Genomic DNA, 26,476 nt, shown 5'->3' with positions numbered 1-26,476 from the left:
GCTCGAGGAATTTCCCCAGCCCTCGGTCTTCGCGCCATAACTCGATAGGCTCCCTCCACCTCCAGCGGACCCGTCGGGGCCTCCGATCCCATTAACGAGTGCAGCATCGTGCTCACATATGCCCCGACGTCCGCCCCTTCTACACCTTCGGGAAGACCAAGAATCCTTAAATTCTTCCTCCTTGCATTATTCTCCAGCACCTCCAGCCTTTCCACACACCTTTTGTGTTGTGCCTCGTGCATCTCCGTTTTCACCACCAGGCCCTGTATGTCGTCCTCATTCTCAGCAGCCTTTGCCTTCACGACCCGAAGCTCCTGTTCCTGGGTCTTTTGCTCCTCCTTTAGCCCCTCAATCGCTTGTAATATCGGGGCCAACAGCTCCTTCTTCATCTCCTTTTTGAATTCTTCCACGCAACGCCGCAGGAACTCTTGTTGGTCAGGGCCCCATATTAAACTGCCTCCTTCCGACGCCATCTTGCTTTGTGCCTGCCTTCCTGGCCGCTGCTCTAGAGGATCCACCGCAATCCGGCCACCTTCCTCTCTTTTTTCCATCCGTGTCCAGGGGGGATTCCCTTCTGGATTACAGCACAGTGTTTTTTGCCGTTAAAATTGCCGTTGGGGCTCCTATTAAGAGCCCAAAAGTCCGTTCCACCGGGAGCTGCCGAAACGTGCGACTTAGCTGGTCATCGCCGCACCCGGAAGTTCCGATTTGGTATTTTTTAAACAAAACGTAATTATGAATACAATAATAATCTCTTTAACTTCACACATGAAAAGAAAAGGTTACCCCTTAACACTACTACTCAATTCCCCATTGAAGAACAAGGAAATAAACATACAGCACTCATTCCAGCTTAAAATCAGCATGGGTCCAGAAATGAGACCCCAATGTAGAGGGCAATTTCGGGGTTAAACAAACTGAGGGGGAAAAAAAACCTGCGAAAAGAGTCAGACAGATATGCCCACACCTGGCCGAGTTACATTCTCCCAGTCAGACTGTTTAAACTGTTTAGTGGAAATACACAGAATGCTTCCGATCCATTGTTCTTCGGTACTATCCTGTCTGACCAGCTAATAGTCCATGCCAGAGTCTGATAGCCTCTTTTGTCCATCAATGGGAGGTTGCTAACAGTAGCATTAGTCCTGTTCATTTGTATAAACGGGAGTGGGCAATCAGCCAAGATAATGATAATCTGGAAACCCCAAAGAACCCTCGTTTGAGGAAATGGGTGGAGATGAGAGAGGGAGAAGGAATGCTGTTTTGAACAGTTACATGGAGAAGGTTTTGGAAATCAAACAGAGAGGTCATGAAAGTTGCCACCGAGGCAGGCTTTTGAAAAGGTCCCTAGCAGAAGAAAAATTGTTTCATAAATTCAAGTATTGCCTTTGCCTGTCTGTGTAAGTGGCATGAGAGCAGCATGTTTATTTAAAATTGATATTTAATGGGAACTAGTGTATGAAGGTTAAGAAACTGCATGTAACCAGTGTTAGAGTTGAAGTAAAAGTTCAAGGGTGGGATTCTCCAATCCCGCGGCAGAGAGTTCACGCCATCGTAAACGCCATCGCGTTTTACGACAGCATGAACAGGCCGCTCCCACGTCTAATTCTGGTCCCAATAGGGGGCTAGCACGGCGCTGGAGCGGTTTGTGCCACTCCAGCTGCAGATCCAGGCGCGAACTGTGCGTCGCGGGATCCGTGCATGCGCAGTTGCGCCGGCGCCAATGAGGACATGCTCAGTGGCGCCAACGCGTGCATGCGCAGTGACCTTCAACGCACCGGCCCCAACGCAACATGGTGCAGTGCTACAGGGGCCAGCATGTAGGAAAGGAGGCCCCCAGCCACAGAGGCCGGCCCACCGATTGGTGGGTCCCGATCGCGGGCCAGGCCACATCGGAAGCCCCCCGGGGCCTTACACGCCGATGTCCCGCCGGCCCAGAGCAGGTTAGAACGGCGCCGGCAGGACTCGACTCTTTTCCTACGGCCACTCGGCCCATCCAGGCCGGAGAATCAGCGGGCCGGCCGCGTAGAGTGGCCCGCGACCAGCACTGCGGCAACCACACCGGCGCCCATGGCGCGATTCTCCGCACTGCCGGTGTTGGGGCAGCATGGCCCGTTCGCGGGGATTCTCTGGCGCAGGGCTGGGAGAATCCCGCCCAAAATATTTTTTTTTCTTTTGTTTTCATCGGTCTTTCCGCACAGTCTTAAAAGTTTAAAACGTTATGGCTCTGGTTCAGCCTAAAGCTGATCAGGCATCAATAACACCAGTCAAATCACAGTGCATTAGCCCAGACTGAAAAACACATTCCTCTAGTCAATTTCACCTTCTGGCTTCTAAAAGTTCCCAAGCCCTGCAAATCAGGATCCTTCTTAAAAACATGACCACTGCAGTCAAACAAACTATAACTCCAGGCTTTCCGCCCTTAAATTGGACAATACAATTTTCCTAAAATCCTCCATTGGTCACATTTCCTTCTTCTAGCTTAATGACACTGTAGTAAATTGTAGAATCTGCTAAATCGATGAAAACAGGGATAGGTTTGATTCCCGGCTTGGGTCACTGTTTGTACAGAATCTGCACATTCTCCCCGTGTCTGTGTGGGTTTCCTACGAGTGCTCCGGCTTCCTCCCACAAGTTCCAGAAGATGTGCTTGTTAGGTGAATTGGACATTCTGAATTCTCCCTCAGTGTACCCGAACAGATGCCGGAATGTGGCGACTAGGTGCTTTTCACAATAACTTCATTGCAGTGTTAATGTAAGCCTACTTGTGACATAAATAAAGATTATTATTATTGTTATTATTCTAATTATTATATCTGCGACCTGTGGGATTGTACAGGTTAATTTGAAGCTGAACTGATTACCATTCACCAACTCAAGTGCACGTTACATTGAATTTAACAGGATGCTCTGACTTGTGAAATGGCTTGCTGGCACCTACTACCTTGGCTTACATATAAGAATAGCCACATGTGTGATTAATAGGAATGTTCCTGGTGTCACCGGAGCAGTAATATAGCAAGACCAAGTATTTTAGAGAGGAAATTGGGGCACTGCATGTAATTTGCCAAATTATCCTTATAATTTAAACTCTGGAAAGATTTGATGCTAAACAAAATAGCTTTTATTATGTAATCTGACTTGGAAAGGAATAGGGCTCTGCTTTTCCCCCAAGTTAGTTTGCAATGACCTGTTTCTTCACATTCTTGATCACTTGCTTTACAGAGTGCAACCCAGAGCACCATTTCAGATGTGGAGATGGCAGATGTGTCTTAAAGCTCTGGGTTTGTGATGGGGACCACGACTGCACAGACAAGTCTGATGAAGTTAACTGCTGTAAGTCATCAATTCCCCATGCACATTATAGCTTACATTATCAGTAAGTCAAAAACTTGGGAATAGATTGGGAAACGTATCCGGAGGCCCCATGGTCTCTCGTGGTACATAAGGAAGGATTTATGAACTTGAACTGTTTCACAGAAAAATCTTAAATAAGGAACAAAAATGTATAACTAAGATTTGTAGGCAATGCTCTAACCTACTTTCTATATTTGTAGTCATGCAACAGAATATTAATGCATACTAAATGTATAATCACGTTCTATGAACATATGAACACATGTTATGAAAAGCCAAATATCATAGTCTGGATCAAAAGTACAACACATCTTAACGTATAATACATGTGTGGACTGACTAATTAGAAAGTGTATTACAGACAAAATGTTGAGCTGATTCATAGCTTCCTGCTGGAAACTGCAAGTGTAAGGATGTCAATTTTAAATTAAGTGTTGTAAACAGAAGTTGGATGTGCATCACTTCACTAAAACAAAAGTGAGCAAGTAATAAGTCATAAATGAGGTGAAGGAAAACTACCCGGATAGTTTTTTCAGGGGGTCAGTATTCTATATTTTGCCTAATTTTCTCCAGTTGGTGATTGCTGGGTTTGCTATTCTTCATGTGCAAATCTAAACAGTGAGTGGCAGTGAACGTCTGACAGGGTGTCAAAGCTACGCCACAGCTGCTCTTGACTTTTAGCCCTCAAATTTCTGTTGGATCGCAGGCTGCCGGAAGTGTGGTGGGGAAAATCTTCCAACTGCAAACATGGTCCAAAATGCTGGGATTAACCATATCCCCATATTCTAAGTTGATGCCTGCACTATTTTGGTGCAACATTGGTGTCCATCCCAGTAAGGTGAAGAATGTTATTCTATCAGCTTGTTGTTGCTCCCAGAATTGATTGAATTAGTACAAATTGGAAGAAGAATTTAAATTTTCTGCTTATCCAATGGCAATTAATTCCCACAAGCAAATTGACTTTTGAACCTTGCTTCCACAGAAGTTAGTTCTGATATGTAAACTATGTCTGAATATCTGTCAAGGCAACTAAGGTAAATTGTAGTACCAATTCCATTTTGTTCAGTGTTGTCACCCCTGAACAGGAGTATGTGGAAGAACCATCTGTCTCAACCTCCTGTGTAATTGTTGGTGGTTGTAAGATAGGGAGACGGCATAGGAAATATAGATTCCACTTCATATTTTTTAACCACCTCCTTTGTGCAAAAACTTTTAAAAATCAAAGAGTTACACTTTCCACCACAGGTTGCTAAATAGTAATGAACTAACGTAAGCAAACAAATGGGAATGACATAGAACTACATTGAGCATTTACCTGTAAGACACTCTTATGTTCAGCATCTCCTGTAGAAGATAATTTGCAATGAATCTTACAATTTTTCTATCATGCACAAAAATAACTATTTCCGCTGCATATTTAACTTGCCTACAATATGAAGTGTCAAAAAATTGTTAGAACCTAAGTAATAATAACGCTCTCTACCATTATTTCATCACTTTTTGTGTTATAAACATGAAGGTATAAAATGTGAAATAGCCGATGAGCAAATGTTTTCCATTCGACCATTCTAGGGCAAAATTTGCAAGAAGAGAAAACTCAAAATATCTTCCTTTCTTTCCCTTCTTTTTTTAAAATAAATTTAGAATACCCAAATTTTTTTTTCATTTAAGGGGCAATTTAGCGTGGCCAATCCACCTACCCTGCACATCTTTGGGGTTGTGGGGACAAAACCCACGCAAACACGGGGAGAATCTGCAAACTCCACACGGACAGTGACCCAGAGCCAGGATCGAACCTGGGACCTTGGCGCCGTGAGACAGCAATGCTAACTACTGCGTCACCGTGCTGCCCCCAAAGTATCTTCCGAACCAATATAAGTAAATGAAAAAAGTACTCTAGGATATCAATCCAACATAACAGAAGTAAACCTTCAGAAATTTAAAGAACAAAGTAAATATTTTATAATAACGGTCTTCTCCACCCACAGTACGTATGTCAAAGAATTTCTTTTTACTTTAAAATGCCAACATACGTCAATAAACTTCTGTAAAAGCTTCCAGTGGCGACAATGGAGTGAAAGGTCGCACATTCAGTAGCTCTCGCCCTTAGTGGTTTTTTAAATGGTTTTTAAGCCGGATCTTTCAGGAAGTTTCTCAAGTTCATCGAAGGGAGAGGAAAAGGAGGTGACCCTTAATTTATGGAATTGTGTCCAAATAAGAGTCAAAATAGAAGAAACCAAGAGATGAGTGTAAGCAAGGCTCAGAGGCCACCAAGCACAATGGTAACGAGACAAAGCGTGCCCACGCCAACTCACTGTCGATGTGCAATGGATTGAGTACCTGGATGAGAAGTTCGCTCGGCATCGTAAGGAGTGTGCAGAAGACATGACTCAGGTGATAGCCTCGATTAAGGAGGTGGTTGACTTTGTGGAAGAGAAAATGACGACCCAGGGACAGGAGATTCAAAAGTTGCAAGAGCAGGCGACTGGACGAGAGGAGGAGCCCACTGCAATGGCTTTGGAAATTAGCATAGTTCTGTGTTTTCTTTTGTCTTGTTTAAAATGTCAGTCTTTCTAATTCTGTGAGTTAAGTCGCGATGTTCGGGAGGAAGAGGGTTTTTTTTTTCTTGTGTAATTTGATTTTGATCTATTGCTTTATGTACTGGGTTACAAAGGAAAAAGCTTTTAAGTTGCGACGGGAGGTTTTCTTTTCTGTAAGAAAGATGGTTGATTCTTGCATGCATAATTTTGCTTAAGCTGCTTGAAGCTTCTTCTATTGTGTTTGATTCTGTTTGAAAGTGATAGGACTGATAAGAATCGGTTAAAGAGGGAGGGGTGGGGCTCTGTTGCCTGTGCGTTGGGGGATGGCGTGTTTGCTTTTGGGGATTGTTGTTATTGTGTTGAGTACTTGTGCTATGTTTAGGGGGGTTGGAATCTGGCAGATGGCAGGTTTTTTGACTCCAGAGGGGGAGAGCTGATGGGCTAGCTGGATAGTTAGTTCACGGGTGCAAAGTGGGGGAGAGCTGAGGAAAGACAAAGTGGGAGGGGGGGGGGGTGAGAGGGGGGGTACTTCTGACGGGTAAGGGACAGCTAGGAGACTAGAGATGGAGATCAGATTCTAGCACCTTTACTGTGGGCTCACCCACACGAACCCCATCACCTCCTCCTGCCTTGGGGTGCGTGATGGTCCCCTCACTTGTTCGTGGGATGGGGGTGCGGCCGGAGCAAACACCTGGGCTCCCCGCCACTTGCGCTGCGAGTCCTGGAGGCCCACGCTGGTCTCGACCAGGGTCTCCATGCTCGCAGCCATGGAGCACAGGGACTGGGCCACCTCTCTCTGGGACTGGCTCAGGTCACCAGCACCCGGGCAATGCCAACAACACCCTCAGCCATAACTTGTTGTGACTGGGTCGCTGCCAAGGGGTGGTTCAAGTGAGGTGCGGAACACGGGCTACGAGCTGGCCTAGGAAAGGTCATGGCAGATCGACAGGGGACGGGGGCAAGGGCCTCCCAGGTACAGGGAGTGATCGACGGGATGCATGTCCCCCACAAGCACCAGCCCATGACGGGCTGATCTTCACAAACCAGAAGGCATTCCACTCGATGAATGTACAGCTGGTGTGTGACCATGAGCTGTGCATCATGCACGTCTGTGCCCAGTACTTGGGCAGTGTGCACGGTGCCTTCATCTTGGCACACTTGACGGTTACTGACACCATTGAGGTGCACCCCTGTGTGAGGGGTTGGCTCCTGGGCGACGGGTTATCTGCTGCACTTGTGGCTGATGATGCCTATCCGGTGGCCACAGACCAACGTGGAGTCCCATTACAATGGTGCCCATGCTGCAACGAGGGCCATGATCAAGCAGTGCATCGGCGTCCTGAAGATGCGGTTCAGGTGCCTGGATCGCTCTGGAGGGCCCCTCCACTTTAGTGCTAGGAGAGTCTCCCATATCATGGTGGCCTGCTGCATCCTCCACAACATCGTGCAGCAGAGGGAAAACGTGCTGCAGGAGGGGGATGAATGGCAGGTCTTGTCCGATGAGGAGGACGGCCGGGATGGACAGGCATGGGGCCCAGGTAGGCACAGGAGGCCGCACAGGGCTGCTGCGCATGGGATGCTTTCATCGCCTCCAGGTCCCGGCCGACTACACGAACATCCCTCCCCCTCCCATGACTGATCGTCCCCCTCCCGCAACGCCCTCTGTGATTCCTACCTGCGAGTGCAGCCCCTCACACAAAATACCGAGACAGGTTGGAACTTTTGTGCACAGGTATTTATTTGAAAATAACATTTGAGCATCACTATGAAGGTTTGTGCCCTAGCCCCTAACACTCTCCTGTGTGCTGCACCCGTGCCAAATTGACTGGTGTCTAACTTTCTGGCCTTGGGGCCCTAATGCTACAGCCAGGTGGAACCCGGGTGGTACATCAGGAGTGGAGGTGACCTGCTGCGAATCCCGCCCTGTGACCTGGGTTCCCTTTGGTGGTCGTCCAAGGAGTAACTGGGCCTGGCAGTTGCTTGGATGTTGCAGTGGTCTGCCACCTGTTCTGCCCGCTCCCATTGGATGTGCCAGGGACAGGAGAGGGATGGGGGAAGTCTGAGGCACTGTGGTGTTCTAGCACCTTTACTGTGGGCTCACCCACACGAACCCCATCACCTCCTCCTGCCTTGGGGTGCGTGATGGTCCCCTCACTTGTTCGTGGGATGGGGGTGCGGCCGGAGCAAACACCTGGGCTCCCCGCCACTTGCGCTGCGAGTCCTGGAGGCCCACGCTGGTCTCGACCAGGGTCTCCATGCTCGCAGCCATGGAGCACAGGGACTGGGCCACCTCTCTCTGGGACTGGCTCAGGTCACCAGCACCCGGGCAATGCCAACAACACCCTCAGCCATAACTTGCTGTGACTGGGCCAAGCTCTGGAACGTGCTGCAATGTCCAGCTGGCCCTGGTACATAGCCGCCTGTGACAAGGCAGCCATGCCCAAGTGCCTCAACCACTGTCCGCATGGAATGCCCCAGGCCTTGGCCATTCTGACCCATGGCTGATACGTTTTCCCCCCCAAGGCCTCCACAGCGGACGCCACCTGTACGGTGTTGGCCTGGGTAGCATGCGCGTTCGGCACCACCTCCTGCCCTGCAGGCAATTGGACTTCTCCAACTGCACCTACAGATGCTGGATGTAGTTCCCGGCTCTGTGCCTACATCTCCATTATCAGTGGGACCACCCTTCCCATAAGCCTGAGACCCATCTGGATGGCAGCGAGACCCTGGGGTCGGGCCGCCCTACTACCGTCCGCCCCCTTTGGGGTTCCCACCTGATGTACCGTAGCACGTGCGTGGTGTGCACCAGATAGTGCCAAGGAGCCTCTTTACTATAATGCCCAACCAAGGTGGGTGTGTCTGGGATTGCAGATGGTGTTGGAAACGGCTGTGACAAGAAGTCGATGTCGTCCCCGGACTGGTGCTCTGGCGTGTCTTGGGCTGGCGTTTGGGGTCTCGCAACATTGTCCATTGCCTCCTCATCGCTGGCATCTGCGTGGGTTGAAGACGGGGGTGGGGGATATCAGAAGGGCCCACCTCATTGCTAGGTGATCCTGCAAGTCACATGACGGCTGGTATGGGTGCTGGCATGTGGTGCAGGGTGGAATGCGCGCACACTGCCGACAGGTGGGGTTCGGTCGCCCTCCGGGTGGGAGGAGCGTTATGGGAGTGTGGGATGGGGGTTAATGCCAGGGGCACATTGCTGCCCACTCACCCTGGCCACCCTGAGGAGGTCATACATCTTTCTGCACTGCTGTCCGGTCTTTGCAGTGGGGCCCATGACACTCACTGCCTCTGCCGCCTGCACCCAGGCCCGGTGTACGACGACATGTGGCAGTCCCCTTCCCACAGGATGGCCCACCTCTCCTCCACAGTGCCCAGCAAGGTCCCGAACTCTGCATCTGCGAATCGCGGTGCCTCTCTCTGTGCTGCCATCTTGTTGGCTGGAATGAGTGTGTGGGGAGTGAAGTGCCAGTATGTGTCCTTTTGATGATTCTGCTGTGTTTCGCAAGCCAAACGCCGCCACTGACGTTGTCCTCCTCTCCAATACCTATAAAGAAGAATTACAGTGCGATCATCAGGCTCCATATTCCTGATGGTCTTCTTACTGCAGTATGAAAGCGTTGATTATGGTTGGTATCTGTCTGCTAAGGACCATTCTTTGTCTATTTATCGTCAACAGCTGCCTCTCAAAGCACATTGACTCATGCCCTGACCACAGCATTGATGCCCAGTCTTTAGTTCACATTTTGGTTGGGCAAGACCCCACAGCAGCCCCACTCAACACAACATGATCAGGTGGCGACAGCTTTGGCCACTCGACTGCATCTTGAGCTCTCATCTCAGGTGCAAGCATTGTCCTAAGCTTTTCTCAAGGCCCTGCACTCAACTAGGCCCATGGAGATCACTTGTCAATCGGCACTTCAGCACAGAGCAAATGATTGGAAGTGCTATCCTCGAGCAGTGTGCCATGTCCACCTTTCTACGTGGATAGTTGTTTGCCCAGTCGGGCAACGATACAGCTGCACCACGGCAGTGATTGATTTTGAAAATCTATGTGCCATGGGTTAAATGTTAAGCAGCAATCATTGGCACTTTCACACATGAGTGCTGCTTGAGTGGGCACAATTGCATAACTAGTCTGATTCTAACCATGTCAAGTGATCTCAATCTGTTAAATCTTAGGTACAACTGGATATTGATCATTGACATGTTTTTTCATCGGCCCTGTTCTTGTATAGATCCCACCTTCATAAGCCTCCCCTTCCGCCGCCACACTGAAGACCATGCCACAATCTTCTCTTCCTTTCCCTCTGCGCATGCCCTCCAAGAAGCCTGTGGCCCAGCAGCAGAAGGCGGCCTCGAATATGCTGTTGTGCAGTCATGAATGTTCACCCCCTCCCCCCTGCCTCACCCACCTGCCCCTGCTCACCACCCCTCTCCCCCCCCCCCCCCCCCCCCCCCCACACACACACACACACCTCCCCACTCACTCCCAATCCCTCCTTAATGCCCACTCCTAGCTCCTACCTGAAGGCATGGAGCCACTCTTCCGGCACTGAACCAGCTTGAGTGGACGCAGCTCCGAGCGCCCTCGCAGTTCAGCTCACCAGGTGCATGCCTTTTGAAACCAGTTGGGCATAGCGCCATTCTGACATAACGCTGATGGGGGTACTTTATTTAACATGGTGGTCTAATTCTGGAGTATGGCCCTGATAATATGCTAATATATTTTAATAAGGTTCCCGAAGTTGAACGGCGGGAACATGGCCTGTCACTGCCAGGGGAGGGGGTGATCACATCCTGCATTTACATCGACGGCAAATGCATCAAAGGTCTTCTCATGATATTTTCTGCTCTCGCTGCCAACCCCGCCAACATAAACAGGAGCGGAAATTACTGGCTTTGATCCACTTGACCCATATCATTAACAGGCGAATAATCAAGCATTGCCTTATTCCGATTTGGATTGAGAACATACTGACCAAAGGACCTGAAGAGATCACCTGTGGAGCCCTGGAAGGAAGCACTGGCATAAAGTTTGACCGCCACAGTGACCCTGGCAGTGATGTCCTCCAAGTCTGTGGGGAGTTTGTACGAGGACAGCACGGTAGCACAGTGGTTAGCACAGTTGCTTCACAGCTCCAGGGTCCCAGGTTCGATTCCCGGCTTGGGTCACTGTCTGTGCGGAGTCTGCACGTTCTCCCTGTGTCTTTGTGGGTTTCCTTCAGGTGCTCCGGTTTCCTCCTACAAGTCCCGAAAGATGTGCTGTTCGGTCATTTGGACATCCTGAATTCTCCCTCAGTGTATAGGCGCCGGAGTGTGACAACTATGGGCTTTTCACAGTAACTTCATTGCAGAGTTAATGTAAGCCTCCTTGTGACAATAATGATTATTATTAAAAGAGCAGTTTTTTGTAAGAAAGTGTAAGGTTATCAATCAATGACTGCTGTCTTTAAAAGCTATTATTTTACACTCCTAATGGCACTATATGGTTCACTTCTCCTCTGCAATGTATAGCGGGTGAATGGGCACAGACATGCCATAGCTTTATCTGGGGGCATAGGGCATGGGTTGGGCCATACCTTGACATGGGGGCATGTGGGGCCATGGGGCATGGTTTGGGGCATGAGGTGGCGTGGATGGGGCATGGGGAGTGTGGGTGGGGGAATAGAGGGTGTGAGGAGTGAGGGCTGCAGGTCCTTTCTGTTTTTATTATAACTGGGGCAAAGTCCTACTGCACCAAGATAGGCCTTGTGAACCTCTGCACTGAACAGCACCTGTGGCTGACTCCAAACATTTCCCCAGTTGGCTGGCCCAGCTGTGGCCTGCACCTTCCCCTCCACAGTTAAAATCACAGCCTTGCAGTCACTTTGTCTGGAGTGGGCAAGCCGAACCAGGAATTTCCCCAAATCTCTCTTTCCATCTCACTAACTCTGTTTTTCTCTCCACAGATACTGCCCGATCTGCTGAGTATTTGTTTTAGCACTGTGATGTAGAGATTGAGGGGAGGTTTGATAGAGGCGTGCAAGATTATGACAGGTTTAGGTAAAGTAGACAATGAAAAATTGTTCCCATTAGCCATGGTACAAGGACTAGGGGGTCACAGATTGAAGGTTTTGGACAAAGGGATGCAGAGGATCACTCAGCGAATGGTAATGACCTAGAACTTGCTGCGTATGAAGGTGATAGAATTGGAGACATGAATGATTTCTAAAGGAACCTGGATTGGGACATGAGCTAAATAACTTTGCAGGGCTACGGGGGTCGTGCAGGTGAATGGGACTAACTATATTGCTTTAGAAAGAGCTGGTATGAGATGAATGGCCTCCTGTGTCACAATGACGCTATGACTTATCCACATTAAATTGTAGCCAGAGTTTTTATCTCTGTATCAATTTTTTCAACATCCTCGGGTTCAGGTCACCTTGGAGTTTGAACACCTTAATTTGCACAAATTATTTTCAGGAACATTTCCTTTTCTTTGTACTTCTTTATTCAGGAGTATGTTATTTCCTTAAACAAATAGGTCTGAATTTCCTTTGAAATGATCTAACCAGACAAGCTGTATATTCAAATACTCCCACATCAATAGCCACAGAAGTTCCCTACAGTCCTATCAGTCATCTAGCTCCAATTCATCTATTCTTTAGTAAAGTGCCACTTATGCCTTGGGGATTTCCTTCAGCACTGTATACACTTAATGCTTCCCAGTGAACACTTGTTCCATGTTGTCAGACCTTATTTGTATACATACAGGAGTTCACGTCTCGCTCTATTTCACAGTGGAACAAAGGATCTTTAAATGTTATTGAAATAATTTTACTTTAACGTAATTACATTAAAAAGTTAAAATTATTAAAATTGTTTTCCAGCTTGCAAGAGCCAGGGCCTGATGGAATGCAGTAATGGTCGATGTATTCCCAGCATTTTCCACTGTGATGGTGAAAATGACTGTGAAGACTGGAGTGACGAACTGAACTGTTCCAAAACTCATGGTTTGGAAGTCTTCTTAACTCAGTACAAATGATTAATAAAGTTGGAATTTCCACAACTTTAAAGTATGAATTCAATCATGCAGTACACCACAGTGTAATCATGACAAACTACATGGTTCCATAATTAAATGTATTTGATTCCAAAGCTGAATAAGTTGATGATCATGTGTGCAGATGAGATTTTAGTGCATGTGGAAAGAGTCAATTTAGAGTGGTTTATTTGTTTTAGTGGTGTCCAATGAATTCCCAGAGTTAACCAAAATAGTTAATGTTGTTAACTTTCGTATTTTTCCTAAATAAGAAAAGACACCCAAAATATTGCTCCTACTAACATGGAAAAAAAAAATCTATTTTCCAGTTATCTTCTATTATTCGTTATGAATTAATATATTGGGGGAGGCGGTTGCGTAGTGGTATTGTTACTGGACTAGTAATCCAGAAACCCAAAGTAATTCATTGGTGGCCTGGGTGCAAATCCCACCACGGCAGATGGTGAAATTTGAATTCAATAAAAATCTGTAATTAAAAATTGAAACCATTGTCGATTGTCGTAAAAACATATCTGGCTCACTAATGTCCTTCAGGGAAGGAAACCTGCTGCCCTTACCCGATCTGGCCTACATGTGACTCCAGACCCACACAGTGATGTGGTTGACTCCTAACTGCCCCTCATTGAAATGGCCTAGCAAGCCACTCAGTTCAAGGGCAATTAGGGTTCAAGGGCCCATCCAGTGACACCCACATCCCAAGAACGAACTTTAAAAAAAACTATTCGAAATATTCAGCAGAATTTAATCCCAGCCCACCCGGAGGTGAGTTCTGACGTGGTGGGGTGGGGTTGGTGTGGGTGCATTTGATCAACCAGAAGGAAGTGAGAGAAAAGACCCATCCACCTGCAAACCTCCGACACGTCCTCTACCCCCGATTAATCCCAGGGCAGGAATGATTGTGGACTTTCTTCCGGCCTGAATGTCTGTTAAGGCCCTTAAGTGGGCAATTGATATCAGGGTCTCATCCAACTACCTGTGGTACTTAATCAGCAGCAAGGAGAGACTCACCATGTGGGGAGACAGACAAGCAAATTGAGCTGCTGCCTATTGGGTTGTTGTGGGGGCCCTCACTCAAAGTTGCCTGATTTAGGGATCTGGCCTCAGGAAGGGGTAGGTAGGCCAGCTAATGTCACACCCCCCTCACCCTTTCCTCCATTCTGCGACGACCATCCTGCTGTTGCTTACCTTTCTCCAGAGATCCGACGATGAACATTTGTGATGACCTAAGCTGGCAGCAACCACTGCTCCTCATGGCACTGCCAGTTATGGAGAGATGTGAGTCAGTGTCTGATTGTCTGTCAGGTCTTGGGGCAGGGCTTTCACCCTCAAGGGGGCAGCCCTGCAATTAAATGTTCCCCATGGAGCCATGAGCCCTGGTGCAGATTTCCTGCGACCATTTCCTTCAGGACTCCTGAAGATTGGGTCAGCTGTGGTGTCACTCGTGTTGGTACCTGACATCAGGAACACTGCCTTTATCAAATAGCGGCCAATATCTCCCACGGTCTTGAGAATGTAAAGACCTTTTTTCAAAGTTAGAATTTGCTATGAATTATTGTGCATGTTAATACTGTGGATGTCGATGTTAAGATGGAAAATGTCAGTATTTTATCCACTAAATATCAGCATCTAATATTCCCAGGTTAGGCTCCTAACTGACCTTTAAACAAAATATTCTTGTGGCTGGCAGCATTTTAGGCATATTCTGCAGGACATTCCTAAATTCCCAAACCCCGAAAAGCCACTTGAAATAAAAAGGGGAAAATAGAGACCGGGATTCTCCGATCCCCCGCCGGGTCGGAGAATCGTTGGGTGGGGGCGCGAGAATTTCGCCACGCCGCTCAGATGCCGGCCCGCCGATTGTCCGGCGCCGATTCTCGGGCGCCCGCAGGATCGCCGCCCCGCCGGTCGGGGGCCGTTAAAAGCGGTCCCCCGGTGATTCTCCATGCCTTGACGGGCCGAGTGTTCGCCGGGTTCGGCTGAGCCCCGCCGGCATAGGTTACGTATGGTCCTACCCGGCGGGACCTCGGAGTTCTGGCTGCGGGGGCTGTCCTGGTTGGGGGGGGAGATCCGATTCTGGAGGATTGGCCTGGCCCGCAATCGGGGCCTATGTTCCTCCGCGCCGGGCCCCTGTAGGACTCAGCCATATTGTCCGGGGGCCGGTGCAGAGATGGGAACCCACGCGCATGCGCGAACTCGCGCCAGCCGTGGCGCGCATGTGTGAACTCACGTCGGCAGTGGCGCCCCGGCTTTTTGTGCGCCGGATCAGCGGACACCGCTCCGGTGCCGCACTAGCTCCCTGGGAAGGGGTGCATATCTGGGCCTGGAGGCCTGTTGACGCCGGAGTGGCTTGCGATGCTTTTGACGCCGGCGTCAGAAATTGGCCAAGGGATCAGAGAATCCCGGCCAGAGGTTCTTTTCTATGCTTTTGATGATTTGAGATTGGTTGATCAAAGAACAGCGTGGACAAGGATGGAGTCGACCAAATTGAACTCCTAATATTTAAATGAAATGAAATTAGATGAAATGAAAATCGCTTATTGTCACAAGTAAGCTTCAAATGAAGTTACTGTGAAAAGTCCCTGGTCGCCACATTCCGGTGCCTGTTCGGGGAGGCTGTACGGGAATTGAACCATGCTGCTGGACTGCCTTGGTCTGCTTTAAAAGCCAGCTCTTTAACCCTGTGCCATACCAGCCCTTAAGGATACACAATAATAAAGGATACACAAGGATTTACTTTGGGAAGGAGGAGTATTAAAAACAATGATATGTGTTTTCTGTCTGTTCCAGCAGATCAGAACTCTTGTAAGGAAGGGGATTTAGCCTGTGTTGAAAATTCCTGTATTGACACGTGCAATGGAAGCTCTAATTGTGCAGCACAAAACAGCAGAATAAACTGCAGTAAGTTGGACATGTGTTGATGGATCAAATTATTCTGAAAGATGTGTAGCTCACAACACTATACCACTACTTTTGACTATGAGCTCAATTAAAGTTTGCAAATTGGATACATTTTGCCAATGCATCACAAATTGAAGCTCAGAACTTAATAATAATAATTGCTTATTGTCAAAAGTAGGCTTCAATTAAGCTACTGTGAAAAGCCCCTAGTCGCTACATTCCAGTGCCTGTTCGGGGAAGCCGGTACGCGAATTGAACCCGCACTGCTGGTCTTGTTCTGCATTACAAGCCGTTGTGTGCTAAACCAACTTGGTTTCATTTTAAAGACAGCATGGCTTGATTTGTATTTTCAGCTGACAAACTCACTAGTCAATTTGTCTAACATTTAATCTCCATCCACTTTGCCAAAATCTAAATTTAAAACTCAACTATCTGGAAAGAAAACCCATTTCAATGTTTTCCCTTTTGCAGGTAAATGTGAGCCCATAACTCTTGAGTTGTGTATGAATCAGCCATACAACTCCACCATCTACCCGAACTACCTGAGTCACCGTAACCAGAAAGAGGCATCCATCAGCTGGGAATTTTCACTTTTTCCGACCCTTGTTCAGACCAATTGTTATAAGTACCTCATGTTCTTTGCATGCACCATCCTTGTACCAAAGTGTGACTATGAGACTAATCGGCGGGTCCCACCTTGCAGGTAATGTAAAAAGTATTCTATTCAAAAAATATTTAGCAGATAATATGATTGACAAAGAGCACAATTTCAGTCAAGGTTTCAAACAAAAATGCATGTAATAAAATAATAGAGTAGGTTGTCATACTAATAATAATAATGTGTGAGGCTTTGTGCCTTTTCTCCTTTTTCTAGCTTTCACCAGATGTTTTTCCCACAATCATAATCTAAGCCTGTCACATTAACGATCTATACAAAATTCTGGAATGAATAAAACAACGTGCAACTGCAGATGTGGGAGTTCATGGAGACCAGTGAAATCCAAGGCAAACACATCTGCAGTAAGTGTCTGCGGCTTGAGCAAATTTAGCTCTGAGTCATTGAGCTGGAGGCTGAGCTGCAGGCAGTGCAATGCATCAGAGAGAGGGAAAGTTACCTGGACACTTTGTTCTAGGATGCAATCACACTGCTGAGGAAATGGTCTTCTGTTTTGGTTAGGGACAGGAGGGAGTAAATGTGAGTGAGACAGGTAAGACGATTGAAAACTTAGGCTGGTATGTGACAAGAAAAAGAGTGGTGAAGACAAATGTTAGGTCCCTTACAGTCAGACACAGGAGAATTTATAATAGGGAACAAAGAAATGGCTAACCAACTAAATATATACTTTGGTTCTGTCATCATAAAGGAATAAATAAATAATGTACCAGAAATGTTGTGGAACACAGGGTTTAGTGAGAGGGAGGAACTGAAGGAAATCAGTATTAATAGGGAAATGGTGTTGGGGAATTAATGGGATTGAAGGTCGATAAAACCCCATGGACTGATAATCTGCATCCCAGAGCACTTAAGGAAACAGTGGATGTATTGGTGGTCACCTTTCAAGATTCTATAGACTCTGGAACAGTTCCTCCAGATTAGAGGGTAGATAATGTAACCCCACTATTTAAAAAGGGAGGTAGTGAGTAAACAGGGAATTATAGACCAGCCTGACGTTGGTAGTGGGGAAAATGCAGAGTCCATTATAAAAGACATTGGAAATAGTGGCAAGGTCGGACAGAGTCAGCATGGATTTATAAAAGGGAAATCATGCTTGATAAATCTACTGGGATTCTTCAAGGATGTAATTAGTAGAACTGATGAAAGGGAGCCGAGGATGTACTTTATTTGGACTTTCAGAAGGCTTTCGACAAGGTCCCACATAATAGATTAGCATGCAAAATTAAAGTGCATGGGATTGGGGACACTGCATTGAGATACATAGAAAACTGGTTGGCAGGCAGGAAACAAAAGGGGTCTTTTTCCAAATGGCAGGCAGTGACTAGTGGGGTGCCGCAGAGATCGGTGCCCGGACCCCAGCTATTCACAATAATAATGATGATTTATATGAGGGAACTAAATGTAAATATTTTGTTTTATTATTCTAAGATCCCTCTGTGAAGATTCGAAAGAACACTGTGAGACCGTACTGAGCATGGTTGGACTGCAATGGCCGGAGGACACAGACTGCAGACAATTTCCCAGGGAAATGATTGACAACAAGACATGCCTGATGCCTGATGATAATGTGGAAGGTTAATATTGACACTTACAGCTTTAAGAATAATATCAAGTTGCAATTCTACTTTTAGTTGCAGTGTAAAATTAAAGATATTGGCCGGAAGTCTCGTTTGGGACACGATGGGTGGGATTCCCCAATCGGCAATGCCGAAATCGCATTTGACGATTGGCCGCAGAATCCGTTTTGACGCCGAATTCAAGGGCGGCGCCGTTTTTCGGATGCTCCACCCCCTCTAAAACGGCATCATCACTGGGTATGCCACACGCCGTTGGAGCAGCCTCAGGACATCACCTGAAGGCCCTCCCCCGATGCTCCGCTTCCGATGGGCCAAGTTCCCGACGGTGTGGGGCACATGTGCTCTCAGTTTTCGGGGACTGTGTCCAGCGCCACCACAGTCTGGGTAGGGGTGTCGTTTCGCTGGCCAAGGGGGGCTTCGGCGGCGGCTAGGGGGACTGGTGGGGGGTGGCGAGGCGGCACTATCTGGCAGGCCAGATTCGCGCACGGCCAGCACCATGTTGTACGGTGTGGCCGCCACAGGTCACTACCGTGCGTTTGTGCAGCCACGAACACGACAATTCTCCATCCGTGTCTGCAGGTTAAACCGGGGGGTTTATGTGGCGAGGCTGCTAACCCCCAACGGGCGGAGCATCGGTGTGGGGAGGGGCGGCGACATTTTGGTTGTAAGGCTAGACACATGCTGCGGACATACTTTGCAATGCTCCTGTCGTTCCCTAATATCCCAACCCTCGAACAACATGTTTCATTCAAAGTAGATCCAGGGATTCTGAATACGTTCTGTTCATAACCATACAGAATGTGCATCCAAATAATTTCATTGCAGAGGTCGTTGATCCATTTACATCCTCCGACTGGCACGGGGAGCAAACCTCTAACTGCGATGCTGCCATTAGGGGGAAACCGGTGCATTTGAATGGGCGCCAATCCTGTTTTTGTTATTTCTGTGATTGAGGATAACCAGGGGCGAGATTCTCCGTTCCCCGTTGTCGATTTCGGAATCGGCGATCGGGCAGAGAATCCCTTTTTAGACCGTAATCGGGGCGGTGTCTGTTTGATGCAGGTTTCGTATACTCCAGAACGGCATCGTCGCGGCCTCAATGTGTCACCTGAAGCCCCTCCCCCAATGCTTCGCCCCCAATGGGCCATGTTCACGACAGCGCAGTTCACCTCTGGTCTCAGCCGTCCGGAAATGCGGCGTGGCGGCTGCAGACCGCGTCAGAGCCGCCACAGTCGGGTGGGAGCCGTGCTGCTGACCGGGGGGGTGCTTCCGCGAGGGCCGGTGGGGAGCACTATCTGGCAGGTCGGGTCCGTGCACGGCCGCCGCCATGTCTTACAGCGCGACCGCTGCAGGTTGTCGCCGTGCGCATGCGCAGCCACGGACACGGCCATTCTCCAGCCATTTATTCCGTGAAGGCCGGGGGTTTTACGTGCCGCGGCTGCTAGCCCCTCACTGGACACAGCATCGGTGAGAGGGCGCTGCCAAATTTTTCCACGTAAAACGCCACAGATCCTCCGCACTTAGCCTCCGAATCAGCGAATCTGGCCCCAGATCTCTCTGTGCTGCAGCATGCTGCAGTCTGTCTCTGTTAATAATATGCTGCTTTTCAATTCTTGCTGTCAAAGTGGACAATCTCACAGATTCACACATTATATTCCATCCGCCAAATTTTTGGCCAGTCACTTAATCTATCTAAATCTCTTTGCAGAATCTTTGGGCGAGATTCTCTGTCCAGCAACGTCAGAATCGTGAATCGCGATCAGGCGGAAAATCGGCCGTCAGCCAAAAATCAAGGATTGCACCAGGCGCAAAATGGAATGCCTAACGCCACAATAACGGCATGAATGCATTCCACGCCCTGTGCCGGCATGGGCATGCAAATTGTACAGTAACAGCCATTAGCATAGCATTAACGGACCCAGTATTTTGTGGCCTCCCGTGGTGCTCCGGCTCCGCCAGGTGGAAGTGATGCCAGCGTGGTTCACTTGCGGTATTTAAAAATGGGCTCCGGGCACCGTGGCTGGTGAGGGTGTGAGAGGAGGTAAGACATGTCCCCAGCTGCCCCATCAATGGAATGTGTAGCCCAGCGCAGCCAGTGGCTCACCAGGTGTTGGCATCCCTCAGTGTGCCAATCTGAGGCACTTTCCCAGTGCAGGGGGAGGGGGGTTGCAGAGCGCAGCCTGAACAGCAGATGCATGCACTGTTGCCTTTGCCGCCCAGGGTGGATACCCCACCAGTGGCACCATCAACCAGCCCACCCCACGGGAACACTGGCCGGCAGCAAGCCTCGCCTGCCCACTGCACCCCTTCTGTCATCCATCCTGCCCCCAGACTGGTTGGCACAATCGATGCAGCACACGGGGAACAACGGCACACTACAGCTATAGTCCCAACTGTGCCCACACCCCTTGCCCGGCCGCGTCTGCAGTTCTTGCCCGCACGCAAGCCAGCAGGCATGGCACCGGTCGGTGGCACATGGTGCTCCTCGCCCCCCCCACAACCAAGTGCCACCCTGCTGGTGGGGTAGCATGCTGTCCAGCCAAGGAGGGCACCTACGGTAGACACCACAGGAGGGCGTAGGACAGGGATCGCCGAGCGTAACGCTGGCAGGGATGCGGAACAGGGGCATCCCAGTGACAGGCATCAGCGGGGCTGGGGCGTGATGCGTTGGGAAAAGTGTTGGGGAGTGGGGCTAGGATCGGGAGGGGAGAGGGTGACATTGCAGTGCGGACCAGGGCCACCGCGTAGCCTGTTAGACCTGATTGGGCACGGGAGTACTTACCATGCCAACATGTCTGCCCTTACCCCCTGCTGGAAGTGGGTTTTGGTGTACAGCGGGTGTGGTTGGCATCTGCCTGGCCACCATAGCCCTGGAAGATGCACTGAGGGTGCATGTGCAGGAGCTGCTCGGGGAGGACTCTGCAGAACAGGAGCCTGCCTGTGCCATAGGAGCAGCAGCCAGCTGGTGGTGATGGAGAACTGGCCGCCTAATGGGCCGAGTAAAATGTGGGAAGGGGTCATCACACTAGGCCTCGTGTATAACGGCAGTGCCTGTCGTACGAGGACCTGCTGGACCCAGTGTGTAGCCGATGACTGGCTGAGCAGGGAGACTGTGCAACATCTCTGCCAGATCATGGTGCATTTGCAACTGTGGGGGTTTGGGGGAGGGCACCCACTCCCGCTGGTCGTCAAGGTGACATTCGCCCTGAACCTTTGTGCCACGGGATCCTCCCAGGTGCTGAGTGGGGACCTGTCTGAGATATTGCATTCCTCCATGCACAGGTGCATCCACGCCGTGACAGATGCCCTGTATGCCCGGTCGGCACAATACATTACCTTCAGCGTGGACTGAGCCACTAGCTTGCCCAGACCGTGGGATTTGCCGCCATCGCTGGCGAGCCCCAGACCCAGGGGGGGGGGCGGAATGCATGTTCCCCTACGGGTACCGGTGCATGAAGAGGTGCCCATTGTTAATCAGAATGGATTCCACTCCCTCAATGTACGACCACCAACTGCACATCATTCATATCTGCACCCAGTACCCGGGCAGTGTGCACAACGCATTTGTCCTGGCACACTCGACGGTGCCCGACACCTTTGAGGCATTTCCCCTGATGTGGGGTTTGCTCCTTGGTGACAGGAGTTATCTGCTGCGGTCGTGGCTGATGATGCCCATCTGGAACCACAGACCAATGCGGAGAATCATGTAGCGACCAGGGCGTTATCGAGTGATGCATCAGCATCCTGAAGGCACGGTTCAAGTGCCTGGACTGCTTTGGTGGGTCCTGCAGTTTCGCACTGGGATGGTAGAGCACATTGTGGTGGCCTGCTGCATCCTCCACAGCATCGCACAGCAGAGGGGCGACGTGCTGGAGGAGGGGATGAAGGAATGCCAGGCCTCGTCCGATGGGGAGGATCGGAGGAGGGCCAGGATGGGCAGAACATGGGTTCCCGCCAGGCACAGGAGACCATACGACATGAATGCCATGGTCACCACGTATGGGACACTCTAATCACCTCCAGGTTTGCCGACTAGGCTGCCTGGCCGCCGGCAGCTCAATGGCCCATCCCACCCAAACAAACCCTCACCATGAGCACCCCTCCCTGCACCACCTCCACCCCATCACCCTCACCCTAGCCCCAGCACCCCCATCCCCTCTCTGAACATCCCACCAGCTGCACCACAGGGTGAAGGCCCCTGGTCGAGAGTGTCAGCGGGTCTGGTCCATGGGGCGGAGGATGAAGACAATCTGCTCCGCGATGTGCTCTGGTGCTCTGTGACGTCTGATAATGTTTGACTGCCGCCCGGGTGTCACATACCACTGTCTGCCCAGGTGACCCCTGCTTATGTGCTAGCTTTTTCATCACACAGGCCCACAGTCCTTCTGGGTGTGCAGGAGTGGGTCTGGGGCAGGGGCAGGGGTGGAGGGGCGAGCTGTGATCGGTCAAGCACCAGTTGGCCCTACCACACGGTACCCCCGGTTCACTGGCCCAGGTCCCTGTCACATCTGAGGGCAGCCACTGGGGATACCCTCGACTGCCCTGGGGGCACTGGTCCTTGCCATCCTCCAACACTCCTACCCTACATCAGCCAGTGCCAGGCCAATGCTCCTGATGCCCTCAGCCATGGCCCATTGTGACTGGGCCACGCTCTGGAGCACCACTGCAATGTCCAGGTGGCCTTGGTAGGGATGGTCCTATCTGGATGGAAGATAGTCCCTGGGGTTGGCCTGCCCTCCAAACCTCCACCACCTTGGGGGTTCCTACCTCCACCGCTGCATCTATGTGTGTGGTAGCACCAGATAGTGCCCCAGGAACCTCTTCACTAAAATGCCCAGCTGCAGTGAGTGTCTCAGGGCTTGGGGAAGGTGCTGGAATGGCAGCAGTGATGAGATGTTGGTATCCTCCCCAGACATGAACCTCAAGGTGTCGCGAGGTTGCTACGGGGTCGTGGGACACCGGACGGTCCTCCCCATTGCCCGGTGGGTTGCGGGGTTGTGGCCGGGGGCGAGGGACACCAGCCGGTTCCTCATTGTCTGGTGGTGATGCTGCAAGAGACAAGACAAGACTCATGGTAAGATTGCGGGTGGGGGTGGTGGGGGGTGATTCAACTCACTGGGGGCTCAACTGGTTGTCTCATGCCAACCTCCGCCTCTGCCACTGCCCACTCATCCACCCCGCCGATCACCCTCTGTTCTGCGATAGTGAGGGGTCACAGGTCCGATGGGCACCCTCCGGTCTCCCAGCCCCTGTGATTGTGGGCCATCTTTTCCTGGGGGGGACATAATGCACAGTGTGAGTCACTTGGATTTGGGCAGCGTGGGGGGTCCGCAGCTGGTGGCCTTTGTGTTTGTGTGGCACACTGCCATGGTAGGTGGGACGGGTATTGGTATGTGGTGCAGACTGGGGTGTGAGGGGGCTGCTGGCAGTTCCCTCTGGAGGGTGAGGTGTGTTGGGTGGGGGGGTGGAATGCTGGTGGTGCCAGGGGTTGGTGGCTCACCATGTCTGGCCAGGGGTTTGCCTATCCTAATCCATCACTGCCTACTGGCTGCATGGCGGGAAGTGGGAGGGGGGGGGGGGGGGGTTTGCAGTACCAAGGGTACAGAGCTCGTGACTCACCATGTCTGGCCGGAGGGCTGCCCATCCTAACCCAGCACTGCCTACCAGGCCGCCTGGCTATGGGATGGGGATAGTGCCAGGGGCGCGGAGGTGGTGACTCACCCTGACCGCCCCGAGGAAGTCGAACAGCTTTTGCCGGCACTGCTGCACAGTCCTTGCGGTGGGCCCTGCCACCTGAGCCCATGTCCGGTTGAGCCCAGCTGCAGCTGGTTTGCTACCCCAGGGAACAGGGTGTCCCACCTCTCCTCCACAGCATCCAGCTCTGCCTTTGTCTATCTCGGGGCCATTCTCTTGCGTGGCATCTTCTTGGCTGGAATGAGAGGGTGTGGGGAGTGGAGTGCTTAAATGCCTTTTGGAAATTAGGATTGATTTCAAATGGAATGAAAATGATAGGTTTCATAGCAGGAAGGCGAACTGCCAGATTATAGCCCAAATAATGATGATGATAATATTGAGTGTCACCATCTTCCACGCTTTCCTGTGGAGCTCATGCATGGTATGGGATCAAAAGTTCAAAACCTTGTTGATTTTCCTCTGACTAATACAAGCATACCTGCACTTGCTGGGATCAATCAATTCAGCATCAATTGTCGACAAGGTTGAGGCGCTTAACATCAGATTTACTGCAGCAACTCGAATAATTTGTGATCATAAAATACACAAAGAACCTTTTGTTCCTCTTCGACTCTTGTCTTAAGCTCGGCTGTTGCATTTTGTAAACCAAACAACTTGCATTTGTAAAACAAACTATAACATCCCAAAGCACTGCACAGTAATCAGTGTCGAAGACGAAGATACCAGGGGGAATAACTTAAAGCTTGGTCAAAAATAGGTTTGAAGGAATGTCTAGAAGGGGAGAGAGAGCGGCGGGGAGGATTAGGGAGATAATTTCAGAGCTTTTGGCCTAAATGGCTAATGGCCAGTTGTGCGGTAAATGGAGTAAAAAATAAACAAGAGGCATGTTTGGAGGAACACCAAGTTGTGGGAAAGTTGCAGGACTGGAGGAGGTCATGATCATGAAGGGGTTTGAAAAGGAAGGGAGAATTTTAAATTGTGGGGGATTTGGAAGACCCTGGGTGGATTCTCCGGTCGCCGACACTGAAATCGCATTCTGCGAACGGCCAGAGAATTAAAATTCCTGACGAAATCGGGGGCGGCGCCACTTTCATGATGCTCCGCCCCTCAAAGCCTGCGTACTCTAGGAGTACGTCGTGCCACGTATCGACGGCCTCAGGGCATTGCCTTAGGCCTGCCCCCTGATGCTCTGCCCCGACCGGCCGAGTTCCCAATGGCGTGGGTCTCTCATGGTCTTACCCGTCGAGAACACGACTTGGCGACTGCGGACTCAGGCCAGTGCTGCCACAGTCAGGGGAGGGCCAATCTGCGGGCATGAAGGACATTATTTGGGGTAGGGGGCACTGTGGGGGTGTAGTCCGGGGCACGCGAGCTGGCTGAAGGGGGGGACAATTTCACAGGCCGGGTCCGCGAGCGGCCTCCGCCATGAAGCACGGCATGGCCGCTGCAGGCCGCCGTGCACATGCGCGGCCACGGACCCGGCAATTCTCCGGGTGCTCTATGCTGCCAGCATGCTAGCCCCTAGCAAAATGGGGAATCGGTGGCCATTTTGCGCCAATTACCCTACTGTTCCCACGCCGGTGTGGGGACATAGCCCCAGAATTAGAGAATCCAGCCCAGGCGTTCGGTTAATAGGCCATGGTGTGAGTGAGGATTTGGTAAAAAGAGTTTGGATAAGCTGAGGGTCATAGAGGGTGGAGGATCTGAGGCTGACCAGGACAGTATGCAATAACTCAGTCCTGTGTGACAAAAGCATGGAAGAGGCTTTCAGCAAAGGCACAGAGAGGTGATAGTTGAAGTAGGTGAACATCTAATAACCCTTTAAAAGTTTTAAAGCCAAATTCCTGATCTTTGATTGGTTGTCAGAATTGAGAAGACGGTGGCATAGTGGGATCATCACTGCACTAGTAATCCAGAGACCCAAAGGTGCTCCGGGGCCATGGGTTCAAATTCCACCAAGGCAGCTGGTGGAATTTAAATTCAATCAATTAGTCCGGAATTGTGAACTTCTCAGTAATGGTGACCAGGAAACTAACATTGATTGTTGTAAAAACCCATCTGATTCACGAATGCCCTTTCAGGAAGGAAATGAGACAAACAAATGAAATCGGAACAGAAGTAGGCCATTCAGCCTCTCAAGCCATTTAACAAGATCATGACTGATCTGTTTGTGTTTTGAGTTCTATATTCCCATCTAGCCCCGATAATCTTTGATTCCCTTGTCTGACAGGAATATATCTACCTCTGCCTCAGAAGGCAGAAGCAGGGTCATTGAACATTTTTAAGGCAGAGTGTTCCAAGGTCGCACAACCCTCTGAGAGAAAGAAATTTTCCTCATCTCTGTCCTAAAAAGGGTGACATCTAATTTTGAAACATTGTCAGATAGTTCTGGACTCATCCCACAAGTGGAAACATAATTTCCATGTCTATATTGTCAAGGCCATTCAGGATCTTATATACTTCAATCGAGTCACCCCTCAATATTCTAAACTCCAGTGGAACCAAGCCCAACCTGTCCAACCAATCCTTTTAAAACAACCCACTCATTCCAGGTATAAATCTAATAAGATCTCTCTGCGTAATCTCCAACGCATTTTCCATCCTTCTCCGCGGCTCCAGACCCAAAGCAATGTGATTGACTCTTAACTATGCCCTGCTATGGCCTAGCAAGCCACTCAGCTTAAAAACG

The 26,476-nt window shown here is 50.0% G+C and overlaps 1 protein-coding gene across 7 annotated transcripts in view; it reads left to right on the top strand.

Moving 5' to 3' along the window:
- Positions 1–26,476, top strand: part of corin (corin, serine peptidase) — a 420,139-nt gene that overhangs the window by 312,435 nt on the left and 81,228 nt on the right. For 5 of the 7 annotated variants that reach the window (XM_072496713.1, XM_072496715.1, XM_072496717.1 and 2 more), the window contains exons 8-12: positions 3,223–3,333; positions 12,770–12,892; positions 15,730–15,840; positions 16,312–16,543; positions 17,945–18,090. In XM_072496713.1, the coding sequence (XP_072352814.1) occupies positions 3,223–3,333; positions 12,770–12,892; positions 15,730–15,840; positions 16,312–16,543; positions 17,945–18,090 (723 nt within the window). The remainder of the gene's footprint in view (positions 1–3,222; positions 3,334–12,769; positions 12,893–15,729; positions 15,841–16,311; positions 16,544–17,944; positions 18,091–26,476) is intronic. The other 2 variants (XM_072496714.1, XM_072496711.1) reach the window with 1 other exon arrangement.

The sequence above is a fragment of the Scyliorhinus torazame genome, chromosome 3 (genome assembly GCF_047496885.1).
Source record: "Scyliorhinus torazame isolate Kashiwa2021f chromosome 3, sScyTor2.1, whole genome shotgun sequence".
NCBI classification, from domain to species: Eukaryota; Metazoa; Chordata; class Chondrichthyes; order Carcharhiniformes; family Scyliorhinidae; genus Scyliorhinus; species Scyliorhinus torazame.
The sequence above is the reverse complement of the archived record's forward strand: the minus strand, read 5'-3'. Positions and strand labels throughout refer to the sequence as shown.